The 13458-nt window shown below is 38.8% G+C and overlaps 1 protein-coding gene across 1 annotated transcript; it reads right to left on the bottom strand.

Moving 5' to 3' along the window:
* Window positions 1–1637: 1637 nt before the first annotated feature.
* Window positions 1638–11142, bottom strand: SLC25A31 (solute carrier family 25 member 31; the record flags this gene model as incomplete). The annotated part of the gene is given in 9 exon segments (XM_082315287.1): window positions 1638–1817; window positions 4783–4862; window positions 4865–4907; window positions 5168–5322; window positions 6612–6639; window positions 6643–6729; window positions 9323–9334; window positions 9336–9451; window positions 10597–11142. Coding segments are annotated over 9 exon segments (912 nt in total). The 5' UTR covers window positions 10808–11142.
* Between the last annotated feature and the right edge of the window lie 2316 nt (window positions 11143–13458).

The following is a 13458-nucleotide window of genomic DNA, read 5'->3' as shown; positions in this document are numbered from 1 at the left end:
TTCAATCCCTGTTACAAAACCAGTTCTCGGTGATTCAAGGTATTGCAGTATCCCGCTTCTGCAGCACCACCTGAGGCTAACTCCTGACTGAAAAGAAACCTCAGGCCAAGAGATGAGATGCAAATACTCTTGTGCAGCTATGCAACGTTACTGAGCCGGGCCCAGAAGAAATTGTGCAACCTTGCAGCAGGGGGACAAGCCATCGCAGCAGAAGCGCTGGCATGTCTCGCGTCTCAGCAGGATAAATCAGCCTGCATGCAGCTTCGTGCTGCCACTGCAGTGTTGTTTCTGGCAGCCAAGCCAGCTGGTTTCAAGCTGCAGAAAGGAACACAGATGTGCGTAGACATTCATGATGGCGACAAGAAAAGCGCCGATGGACTTTTTATTTGCCTTGTCAAGAGTAAGACTATTACGAGTTGGAGATGAGATCGTAAGCAGGATAAGCCAAACTCTTAACGTATTTCATAAAAGTCTTGTTTGTGTGCTTCACTGTCATACTGATTGCCCACGCTGTGAGGATGAACAAAATTCACTCAAGTCAGACTAGCCACAAACGTGCCTGAGCGTATCCCCTCGCCCCAGTCATCTACCACCACTGTAGCAATCCCAGAATTGGTGTTGTCCAAGTCTTTCCAACTCCTGGCCTGTGGATCACATCTGATTTTTTAGCAGAATATTTGTACTAATTGAGGAGCTAAGGGTTTTGCGTGAAACGGAATGGTTGTGGAGAGGTGTCAGGAATGCTGCCAGCCTTAATTTCTTTGAAACCAAGCATTTAAATAAAGGCCTGCTAAATGCTTTCCCGAGTCCCTAAGTTATCCATATTCCACAAGGTTTTGTTTCTTTTGCCTTTCCCTATTGAAAATTATTACCTCAGAAATAAAAATAAGAGTCTCCTTGTTTATGTACACTGTAAGATTCATTCTCAACACTGAAAAGAATCCTCAGCCATTTTAAATTTCCTCAAGAAGTAATGTATTAAGTGTTCTAAGTCTCTAGGTGCTTGGATCTCCACATTTTTGGGCTATGTTTTGTCTTAAAATGCTGCCAGCCAGACTACAATCTTCTCAATGCTGTTTGAGGGATGGGACAGAGAGAAAAGTGAATTGCTGTCTTTCTTAATGACAATTTAAAAAAAGTAAACTCCTTTGTTGTCTTAACTTGTGCTTTGAAATACCATGAAAGCACATCAAGAGGCTAGAAAGAAGTTTTCTTTTTGCTGTGGTTCACGTAGAAGCTGTAGCAGGCTGATACATACCTATACTTACAATGGGCTCTACTGACAGGCTAGGGAAACTGCCCTTACCGAAATATATTGAAATACATCCTGTAATTTAAAATTCAAGATGTATAACATTTAGTATGACTAAAACTGAAACGTTGAGAATCTTAAACAAGAGGCAAGTATTCTCTTGGATTCATTTCTTGAATGAAATGAAAGCAGTGCTCTTTAGTTCCCTGAAAACAAATTAATTTAATACATGCTTAGTCACAAAAACATCCAAATAATTTCTTAAAAGTACTGTTTGTATAACATTTCAACTAAAAATATGCTAAGCAAACAATGAGAATTCTATCACGAACACTGTACAAGCAAAATAGATGTTCACTCACTATTTTAATCACATCCTGAACTCTCAAACGTCAAGATCAAAAATGTCCTTAATTTTGTGATAGAGAACAAGCACTAAGGCTCCTCCTGTTCCACGAAGGGTGTTGGAGAGTGCTCCACGGGAGAAAGCATTAAGCCCCTCTCGCTCGTATATTTTCATAAAGCAGTCAACGGTCCCTTTATCTGGATGTTCAGTCTCCCTGCTCTGCACACAAATAACAAGGACAAATCATTATGGCACTGCACTGAGAAAGAAACTTGGTTGCCCAGCAAGATTTATCTTTCTTTAGTGAAGAACACCAAGGAGCTTTTTCCTAATGCTTCACTTACTGCAGAGGAGTGATCTTTTAGCTAATAAATATTTATCTGATGTAATGCTCTTTTAGCTGGTTCCAATAGCTAAATTTAGAAAGGCAGTGATCCTTCTTCTGATGCTTCTTTTAAGCTTTACTGGGCAAGTAGAAGGCTTAGGCATTAAATGAGGTCACTCCAGTCCTAAGGGTGCTCTGAATTGTTTCAGTGCTATTAAAACTTCCACAGCTCGTTTTTTTTTTTTTCCTTCTTTAGTACCACTGAAACTTTTTTATACCAAGTAGATTTCAGTTCATTAGTAATCAATAGAGTCCCCTAAAAAATGTTAAGGTCTTGACTAGCACGATAATGTACAAACACAGGTGGGCTAAGAAGGAGCGCAGTCCAGTTTTCATCTAGCCCACCTTGTTTCTGAGCATTAATTTGCTAGACAAATGAAAACAAAGCAAAAAGGAGGATTTGTTAGTTAGAGACCTCAGCACCATGTTCAGTAAAGCCTGCTTCAAGTGCTTACAGGTGAGGGAAGAAAGGATGACAAGCAGTGAACGTTCACATGCGCGCATACGACCGTTTCTGTACAAGTCAGAGCTGAAGTACTGAACTCTCCCTTCAGCTTTTTCCAAGTGCAATATGACTGAAAATCATGCCAACTCCTTTAAGTTTTGAAAATTTCACCAGCGGAGCGGAGACAGCCCAGAGGAACGTTGCGTAGCCGTTCTCTGCGCAGCAGAGCCCTTGGGGAAATACTCTTGCCCACTGTGGAACTCAGCATAATGACGACAGCAAATCTCTCAGATACTCGTGAGTAACGCCACAGCTCTGACAAAGCTGTTTTTTGTAGATATGCTTGGTGAACTGTCAGACAATTCCTGTTTTGGAACTGCAGTCTCTTCAGGATTTGAGGACTATATGAAGAACTGACACTGGTTTTTGTCTTCACTAGCAAAAAATAAGTACGCTTTCTTTGGAGAGATTAATCCAAAATCCCTATCTTTATATGAAATTCTACTGGAAAGAAGACACTAGGTTTTTTTACTTAATGTTGAAGATTTGACTTAAATTAGCTACATCTTAAGTCAAATCCACCTGCAATATCAAGGTAAGGTTCTAGACTCCATCATGGCAGAAAGATAATCTTGCCTACTTTAGGCCTTTGTGATGTACTCTGCAGCTAGCGAAGTGACGTTTGAATTTGATTTTTGAATTCATTAAAATTTGAACATTTTAATGAAGACAGTGTTAGATTTTGTTACATCTGCTGTTAGGAATCAAGGTATGAGATCACTATAGCTTTTCTGAACATAATAAATGCAGGAAATACATCTATGATAAATATTCACATAAATCAATATAAATAAGCATAGTAACATAGCTATAAAGCATTTAAAATATTTTGGTTTCACTCTACGTGCATATATGCAAATTAAAGGGTATTTGGTAATGGTGATTTCTGTCAGCTAAGCAGTAATAAACTTTGCTGAAAGCAGTAACTGTACTGTGCTCATTATTTCAGAAAGTAATTCCATCTGGCAAATATAATTTAACTGAAGAATTAAAAGGTGCTATATTTAATTCAGGGCTTCCTCTTGGATCAAAATAAGCATCATGATAAGAAATTGATAAAAATCATACTAATCAGCTTTATTTGTCCCTGAAGCTTCAAAACTACATGAATGAAACAAGGACACCACATGAAATATATTTGTACATCCACAACATATATATATCCTCTCATTCTCATCCTCTTTTTGTGCTAGTAAACACATTACCTTATTTCATACGATTATAATTTATGGTTTTTATAATCTTGATACTATTCTCTATCCTGGTGGTAAGTTAATTACCAGAAATACAGGCAATTTTTGGTAAAGCCTCAAGAAGCGCAGCACTTACAAACAAAGACAGCATTAACTGTAGGCCTACTGCTGATTAAGCAGATAAAGCAGAATCTGAAGACAGTGAAATCATATTTAGTCTGAAAGGAAGAAGTCGGTAGTGCTAATGGCGTTTGCCTGCTGTAAGCTTCAAGGATTTCCGTTATTTAGGACAGACTGCCAGAGGTATGCAGGCATTACGTTAGAATCTAAGTATCTCCTAGGGTTTTTTTGAATGCACCTAACCAAGTTCTATGCCAACATTTCTGGAATACTGAGAGTAAAGAAGATACTCCTGAAATGAAACGTAGAGACACTTCTTTGGAACTAACAACTCCTTTCTATTATCAGATGGCAAAATTTCCTCAGGGATGCAGGCAACAAGGTCTTGGTTTTTCGAGAGCATTTTTGCGGTTTTTTTATTTCGTGTTTGAGGATGATCTTCATAGTAAGAATTTGTATTATTAAATGTACTTCAAATGCTACTGTAGTACCTAGTAAAATTACCTAATAGCTAGCAACAAGATCCAACATTAATTGCTAATAAAACACTATCATACCCATCACATACTGGGAAATAATTCTCAGCTTGTTCCGACCTTTGGAACTGATTCTGCCTCACACCTGAAGAACAGCTGTGTGCCACAAAGATTATTTTTCTAACTGCATTAGCTGGGCTAATAAAGGATATTATTCTACGCACAAACCTGCCTTAGTCCAAATATCTGGCTTCCGAGTAGGAAAAAGAAAACAGATCCTGTCTTTCTACTAAAAGCTCTCACCAAGCCGTGAACTGAACATACTTTTACCAGACTCCCACAATACTATTATTTAATTTTTCTTCCTGTCTCTCTGGAGATGTTTTCACTTTTTTTCTGAAGAGAGTCTCGCCTGCTGTACGGCTATACAGTGCTTCAATTAGCACATCAAACTTCAAAAATCTAGTAAGCAATTTTCAGAAAAGGATTGCAAGCTAGACCGTACCTGCATCATCATGCGTCTCCTGACAGTGTTAAAAGGATAAGACAGCATTCCTGAGCAAGTAGTCACAACTTGAACAATGAAAAGGAAACAATGAATGGAGTTTGTTTTGGATTTGGCGAAAATCCCTGCAAAATAAAACAAAAATGGAAGCTTGTACAAATTCTGTAAAATGTATGTCAAATCCAGCAGATATCAAGTATAATTTTGATCATTTCTGTTGTTAATCCTACTGTAAAATGACTTGGCTTTTCAGTAATATACTCTATTGAGCACAAATAACTGTAAAGACAAAAGCTGTAACTAACAGCCTCATTAGTTCATAATAAATATTTAAAATACCATGATAGAGGTTTAAAACGTGTGCATTCTTATTTGTAAAAGCTACCTTAATGGTGTCACCACATCCAAAAGAGGAGGCTGGGTATCCGATGATTCCCTGATCTGAAACACCAAAACCCCGGTACAGGCCAGGAAGTCCATCTGTCTTTGCAATTTTAATAATACAGTCACCAAGTCCCTGGAACTGTTGCTCAGCAGCACCTGATATAAAAGAAATTTATGCACGTCATTATGCTCTACAGAAGCCCTTCTCTTTAATACAAACTACTCTGCATGACTGAAACATTTAACATTACCAAAGTTATATGAAAAACATAGTAGATCATTGTTTCCTCCCGTTATGAACGAAGCATAAAGAAGAAATTGGGACACATGGATGGATGAAGACAGTTCATTCAAACAGACAGTGGTATCCAGTTGCCGAAACACTTTCGGGTCAAATAACTACCATTCCAACTTTGTCCTCTATTTGGCAGAATGCTTATGTATGAATTCTCTTACCCTCTCTCTGAAAATAATTTTTTCTCCGTAATACCATGCTTTCACTCCCTCCACACACATTCAAATTTGTCAGAAGCGTTACTTGTTTCAGCTTTTCCCTATAGCGGAACGCCAGCCACAAGCTGTGACAAAGTTAAAAACCCCACCTTTTATATCTGTAGATTCTTCATCTGTTTCCACATCCCACAGGTAACCACACCTCAGCTCTCAGGATTCTCCACAGATGAAAACACAGCGAGCAATAAACCAATCTCTGAAGGAAGAACTTCAAGCTGTGCACCTTCTTATACTGAAGGTATCACGAAAATATTAATTCGGGCCAAGTAGACAGAAAGCAATAGGTAGAGTCAAGCAGCCAATTCCTGGGACAACCCTGCACAGCACAGGCAGTAACTCCAGTGAACTTGTCCCATTGCAGGCAAATCAGGGAAGCCAACAACGATACAGAAAGCAGAGATTTCTTTCTCTCTGCTGCAAAGCCTTCCAGATGCTGCTTTTGGGAAATGAATTTTATCTGTTTGAATGGATGAAACATACATCTAGAGACATACACTACCCAGCATCTTTGTTGAAAATCTTCAGCTGATATTCTTGATCTAGAAGAAGGATGGTCATTAGCTCTTTAAATGACACCCCATAAAACCATAGGTGTGCAAAAATTAAATTCCTTTAGTTTCTGACATCCAAAGTTGGCAAAATTCAGTTAAGCTTTTCCATACAGAATGCAAAAATAATGCGAAACTTTGAGAGCTATGCTTTAGCACTATTTCCAAAGAATGCTCTTTCACTCTCCTTCATCCTGTCCTTTTCAATAAAGATCTTGCATTTCTTAATACTTTTAAGTTTATAATTGTGCAATGGTAAATTTTTAAGTAACAGAAATAATTCTAATACTGTTGAATATTGGTCTACCTCTAAAATGAAGTAAATATAAATAACTTGAAGCACATCAGATAAAACTGGAACTGCCTTTTAAGAGATCGCACTACCTTTCCCAATATCAGCCGCTAAATGAGTTCATGCGAAGTCTACCGGGCACACTGCACACGTGGCTGTTGCTCCTCCTGCTCCGCCAGAAGCCAGGTTTGCCGAAAACCATTTCCAGAACTGAAACACAAAAATTGCTGTATGCAGTTATGAAAATATAGCATTACTATACTATAATACTGACCTTGGTTGTAGATATTAAATGAAACTTTAAAGCATGAAGAGTAAGATCTATCTAAAACGTCTTATTTACAAAATAATAAAGAAACATGCCAGTCTCAGAGTAAGACCTATCCTGGGGTATTTCAAAATCTCCACTTGCAAAGATTCCCCGGCTATTCTTACATTTATTAAAAAACGTTTAAAAGCTATTTTCTTTTTCAACTTCTGAATTCTATGGTGCTCTTGTGACCCAGATAGCAGATAACATCTTTCTCCTCTGTAACCATCCAGTCCTCCCTAACAATCGGCCTGTGGATCTCCCTGATACAACAATTGTGCATCAGCTCTCCGTGATGGGGGAACGGGGAAACATAAAAATCAATTATGTACTTACTTTCACTGTGGCCCATATTGTTTACCAAATAAGGAAAAGCTCATCGCAGTGGAAGAAACATTTTGCATAACATGTTTAGCTGGCGATATCTGACATAGCTCTGTTGACTTAAACGCCATCACAGGTACATCTTGTGTGGTAAATGCAGACCATGTAGTCTGCAAAAATCACTTTTTTTATTTGCTGGTTCAGTAACAGCAACACTGTAGCTGTAGTAGTACAGAGTCCAGCATAGCTTAACTGCCCTAATATTTTATTAGTTGTACAGAAGGCTTTGCAGCCTGCCCCAGCTCATGTTGCTGCATGAACTGTTGCTAGTGGTAGTGGCAAGCGTGAGAGGGGGCAGCTGCAACCTGAAGATGCTTGACTGTGCCAATATTAGCTTCAATACCAAGTGTCTGGCACCTAGATACGGCCTGTCTTCTTTAAGTTCCTTTGCGCTTCGCGTTCTAAAGGTTTTACTAAGTATTATTTTTTTTAAAGATACTCCAGCGAAGCAAAAACTAATGCATGTAACCATATTGTCTTCCCCATTTCCTATCCTGCACGAAACATGTAAGAAAGCATCCAAAGACGCTGAGCTTCAAGAATGGATATGCTACTTTGCTAAATACTATACTTCTAAAGAAATTAATCTTGAGTGCTATTCATGGAATGTTTCTAAAATTTGACTCACAAGCTCATACACATGTAAGCCATCTGGAAACACTTCTAGGAGACGGAAAGGAGATTTGAAGAACTATAAACACTGTGTTATTTACATCCTGCATGTTTTATTTTTTCCACTGTAAGAAAAGAAAGAAAACGGCAACCTTAAACTCTTTACATACAAAATGACTGTAATTGAAAAAGGACTGCTTAAGAATTTGCATGCAATACAAGGAGATTAATCATACTTTACTGACTGACAGCATTCCTCCTGGTCAGCACCACCAGAAAAGCCTGTGGCAAGAAAAGTTTCTGGCACTGCAGTAAAAAGCTGTCAACAAAAGAAAGCACAGAACATTGGATTTTTGTTTAAATTATCAAAACCTAACCAAAGAAATCCTAAAACAGATAACCTAAGACAGACACAAACAAAACAGATTTTCCAGCTATTTTCACATTAAACAAATTAGATATGAAGCACTTATTTTCCGTTCTGCTGATATGAATGAATTTTATGTAATTTGTCAAATGCCAATATCAACATTTCACGTTCCAAGACCAAGATTTCTTGTAATGAATTCCATGGGTGTAGACCTCTGTGTCGATCAAGAGTGCATCCAAGTTAAGGGACTTTTTGCAAGTACACAGAATTGCAAGGTAAAGCAGCATAGCCTGAAAGTTTAATTGCCTTTTTGAGCTGTAACCTAAAGCTGTGCCTTTTCTGGGGTACTGTACAAAACTAAGTTCTTAAAATGCTTTAACTATTGATAAGTATGTTTCTAGCTTTACACATAGCAAGAAATCAGTTTCCAGTGTGAAGCCTTACTCATCTACAGCAGTAATACACACTTTACTGTCTGTAAGTTTTTCTGACACTTACATACTAATGATTATCAAGAAAATAATGTGGAAAAAATTTAAAATGAGAGACTCCTGCTGGAGGGACACAACCCAGGAACTTCACACATTAGAAGAAAAGCAGCTGTAATTTCCCCGTGAGTGAGGTTTTTGAGACTAGAGTACATGTTAGTGCAGTCTTAACTGTGAGAATGTTACTGGGGTTTTTGACAAAGCCCAGAAACATAGGTGTCTGAGGCCAAGATTTTTAATATCCATCTTAATACTTGAATCAACTCCAAAATAATTACATCCAGAACAAAACTTTGAAAATTCTGACTGCAGCTATAAGCGGTTATTTACATGCACCTCACAAAGTCATTAATCATTAAAGATTAAAAACCAGATTTCATTACCTTCAACAATAAGCTACACAGTAAGCTGTGCTCGCTCTTCCTCTTGTTATAAAATAAGCTCATTAAAAAAATCTTATCACTATACCACCACTAATTACCAACCATGCTGAGAGAAAGAATTCATAGAATCATAGAATCGGCAAGGTTGGAAAAGATCCTTAAGATCATCGAGTCCAACCGTTAACCGTTAATTGCACAGGTCTTGACCAGATCTAGTTTGTTTATTAAACGAACTAATATGCAAGAGATTATTTACCTGTTTTTCTTTAATCCACTTTGGGCAAGAGAATATGTTTGTGTTTGTCCTTAAAAGCAAAGTTTAGGGCCTGTGTTGGGAAATACCATATAATATTTGCCAGATTGCCACAACAAAAGCTGAAAAATCCTACGGAAAAAGAAATGTATCTTTAAAATAACATTTCCAAAGTTTATACTACACCAAGTGTGTTATGCGATATTCCTTCTATTGTTTCCACTTTGGTATGAGCTGTAACAAAGGCCAAAAACGTTCCTTTTCAGGTCCTTTATTTTTCAGGCATTTGGGATTGTAAATCTGGATTTATTCTGACACTTGCCAACAGATGTAGGCATTCGGTGTTAGCATAAGAAAAATCTAAAACTGCAAGTGGAACACCAATAATGCTGAGAAATAGGTAAGGTTTTCCACTTCCTTACTTCATACATTTCTAAGACTAGGGATACCTATGGAAACTGCAGTCCGGAAACTGCAGAATAGAAGAATATTTCACAGAACTGTGTAGAAATTGCTTTCCTGAAGTAGCCTGCCTGTGCATTTTTGCTTCCATAGGGGGTGCTCACACTCTGTATTAAAGCAATGACAAACGGTTTATACAGGCATCAGAAACATGGTAGCGCTTTTGTAATTACATTCTTCTTCTAAATTAAAGAAAGGATCCCTTTGGACACTGAGATAAATGCACAAGAAGCTAAACGGAGCTGAGGAGGTAGTGCAGGAGCAAATCTTAGTGGATTATGAGAAAAGAAACATATGTGAGGATGTTCACAGCCATGGGACTGGCTGGCCATGTTCGACTTTGCTAAGCAGTGACAACAAAGTGATCTCTACGTGTAGCCATGCTCTTCATTCAGCCTTCTTAACTTTCTTGTGGTACCGTGGATGAAGGCAAAGACTCCTTAAAGACAAAGAAAACTCAAAACTGGGTTTTCATTTCTTATTTTGATCATGCTTTCCTATACATTAACGTGAGGATGCCAAATAAGCGCTGCTTTTTTAAAACTATCACAAGGAAATCATTAAGGGTATTTTATGCTGTCCACAAATACCAACAAGTGTGACTTTGCTGCTACCAAATAAAGCAAAAAATCCTGCAGGGATGTAACCCCTCACCACCTCCTCCGCCAGTGTCTGTACTCCTTTGAATGCCCGCGGCCCATGATGGGTGCTCCATCACCATCGCTTCAAAGGCGTCTCTAAAAGCTTTTGTTTTGACAAGGTTTGGGAGGAAGCGGGCAAGGCGTGGGGAGGGGGGAGCAGCGCAGGGTCCCTACCTTGCTCCCTGGGGATGCGCACGAAGCGGTCCACCGTGCCCTTGTACTGCTGGTCCGCCTGGATCTGCTGGGACGAGGCCTGCACCTGCAGCAACACCTGCTCCACAGGCGCCACCGCCATCTTGGAGATGGCGGCCACCACACCGCCGGCCAGCAGGTCCTTCCCAAAGGAGATGGGCTTGTAGAGGTCCTTGCCCTGCGGGGCCACCATGGCACACGGCACCGCCCCAGCCGCCCCCCTGCCATTTCCTCTTCTTCCCAAAAAGCACGCGGCCGGCGGGCACCTAACTGGCTTCTTTTACCTCAAAAGTTAAAAGTAGATGGTGTCAGGGTAACCCAGGAGCGGAGCTACCTCTGTCCTCCACCTTTACTTGTGGCCGGGCCCAGAACCCCCGCCATTTTCTTCTACTACATGGATGCCCTCCGGGGAGTGCCACCCTCCCCGAGCCGCAGGCAGCAAGCTTTCCAGAGGCCTCAGGAACTTTCCAGAAGCTCCTGTCAGCTGTGGGAACTGGCCCCTCTTCCCCCACCAGGAACTAGGGAATAAAAAAAACAGGTAACAAAGGCTAGGTGTTGATCATTTTGAATTACGAGTTAATAAACATACATGACAAGGAAATTAATTTTAGTCATGTTACTTACGCCCATTCCACTGCAGGTCAGAAGTACCAGTTCCTTCTAGATTGCTGATAGCATTTTTGTTTTTATAAATTGCTTTACCTCCTGTACATCTCCTGACTTTATGTCTACTGAAGGCATGAAACACCGTATTTGTTCAGTCAAAATGTTTTTAATTGTTGATGGTTTTAAATGCTAACTTTTGTTTCTTGCATTCCCTTGAAATTAGTAATTTTAACCCTGGTGCTCCATTTTGCTTTGCTAATAATTTTTATAAATAACAATTTAAAGGCAACAGAAATTAACTTCTTTTGAACCGTAATCCTACCATTTTAACTCCTTTAGTAGCTTCTCCCTATCTATTCCTTTTAACATTAATTCTATACACTGATTCATAACTCTAATCATCCTGAAAATTACAAAGACACAAGATTTGTATCAAAGAGACCTGATAAAAATATGTGTTCTGTAGGAAATGAAATCCTGTCATCCTTTAGGCCTCTTTTTAAACATACTCTTAAAAATCTGCAAAATAGAGTCTCTGCTTAGTTGACTAACAAAGTAACCAATAAAAAAATCTCTTCAAGTGTAGTATCAACACAATTAATGCAAATTTTGCAATGTTTTGTTGCTGAACTAGACTGCGTTGAGTCTGAAAGGTGTACCATACTCGGATGCCCTTAATTCTGTTCAAGGTAGTCTCTTGTGAAGGAGCAAGCCAGTCTGAATAGCTGATTGGTACTGAAGGAGTCCCACCTTCCTTCAGTTCTTGCTTCTCCACACACATCTATGTATTCACACTCTTTCTTCTGCAGGGACTCAGTTGTCTGTCTGGCCGAGCTGAGTCAACTGAGTTTGACCCACTACACTGGCAGCAGAGTAATCGAGGTCTGACTAAACGCAAGGATCTAGATTAAAGTTAGCTGTCCTCTTTTTAAAGCATTCAAATATCTTCCTTTTTAGCATTCAAGCCATATAGCCCAGCCTTTAAAAGTCTGAAACAAGAGACAAACATCAACAAAATTACCTTCTTCCACACAGATACACACTTATGTGCACAAACACACATACAGGTTCTGTAAAAGCTGTTAAACCTGCTGAAAGCAGTGCAGCAAAGACTGCTTGCTTTTCTGTCTTCCTTCTTCCATCGCCAACGAAATTTAATATTCAAACCCCACGTATTTTAGACTTTTCAAAGGTGCTGTTCGGATGTCATCCATACTATTACATATTTTTATTTTTCAAACAGAGTAAATCTCACATCACTGGATTTACAGATGGGGAACAAATCTAAAGCACTATGGATATAACTCAGCTTTGTACGTCTCAAACTGAAATACTCTCTCTCATCTTTTAGGAACCATAAATTCTAGAGACATCCAATTAACAAAACCTGCAATCATGTGCCTAAACTTCAGGCCTAAGACTTCTACTGCTTGGAATTAAAGCAACTGTTGAGTGATTCAAGACAAGCTGTGAATCACTCTGTCAGAGTGGGCCGCTGTAAGCATTTGATTGACTATTTGAGATCTACTCTAAACAGTGTAATTTACTAGTGAAAACAAGAGCTAAAGCTTTGATCATAAGAGCCTATGGAACTGAATTTACTTTCCTGAATACTTAAACTTTTTGATCCCATTGTTTAAAATGCAACCTTAGTCATGCGTTTTATGCAAAGCACTCATGAAAAGCAAGCAGAAACAGCAGAAAGGGAAAAAAAAAAAAAAAAAAAAAGCACTGTTGACACGGAACATGATGAAATGCTATGCAGATGACCAGATCTAAATGTGCTGGCTATGGGTAAAAAGACCCCCAAAACCTTTACATTTTAAACTATACTTTAGTAGAAAAAGCTTTAGGAGCAGCTGGTCTGTAGATTACAAACATTTTAACAATTTGTAGGAAAGCTGATTTTTGCAGAAGAATTCTGATTTTGCAAACATCTTGCCTTCTCTTGCCTTATACGGATGTAACCTAACATTTTTTGTAATATCTAGCTGTAAATTGTAGAAGACCTTGCTAAACAAATATTGTTTAAATAAACAAAAGAGAAAATATGTTAAGTAAAAAAATAGAATAACGCTTTACTGGTCTTTGCCAAATATACATTTTTTTTATTATGAAATTATGAATATAAAATAAAATCAGCCGAGTCCATGCATAGGTCTTAAAACCACCACTCCCCTGCCCCCCATCTTCTTTTGTGCCTTCAGAATTGCGGTTTTGACTATAAATATTACTTAT

Source organism: Platalea leucorodia (assembly GCF_965183815.1).
Source record: "Platalea leucorodia genome assembly, chromosome: 6".
NCBI lineage: Eukaryota > Metazoa > Chordata > Aves > Pelecaniformes > Threskiornithidae > Platalea > Platalea leucorodia.
The sequence above is the reverse complement of the archived record's forward strand: the minus strand, read 5'-3'. Positions and strand labels throughout refer to the sequence as shown.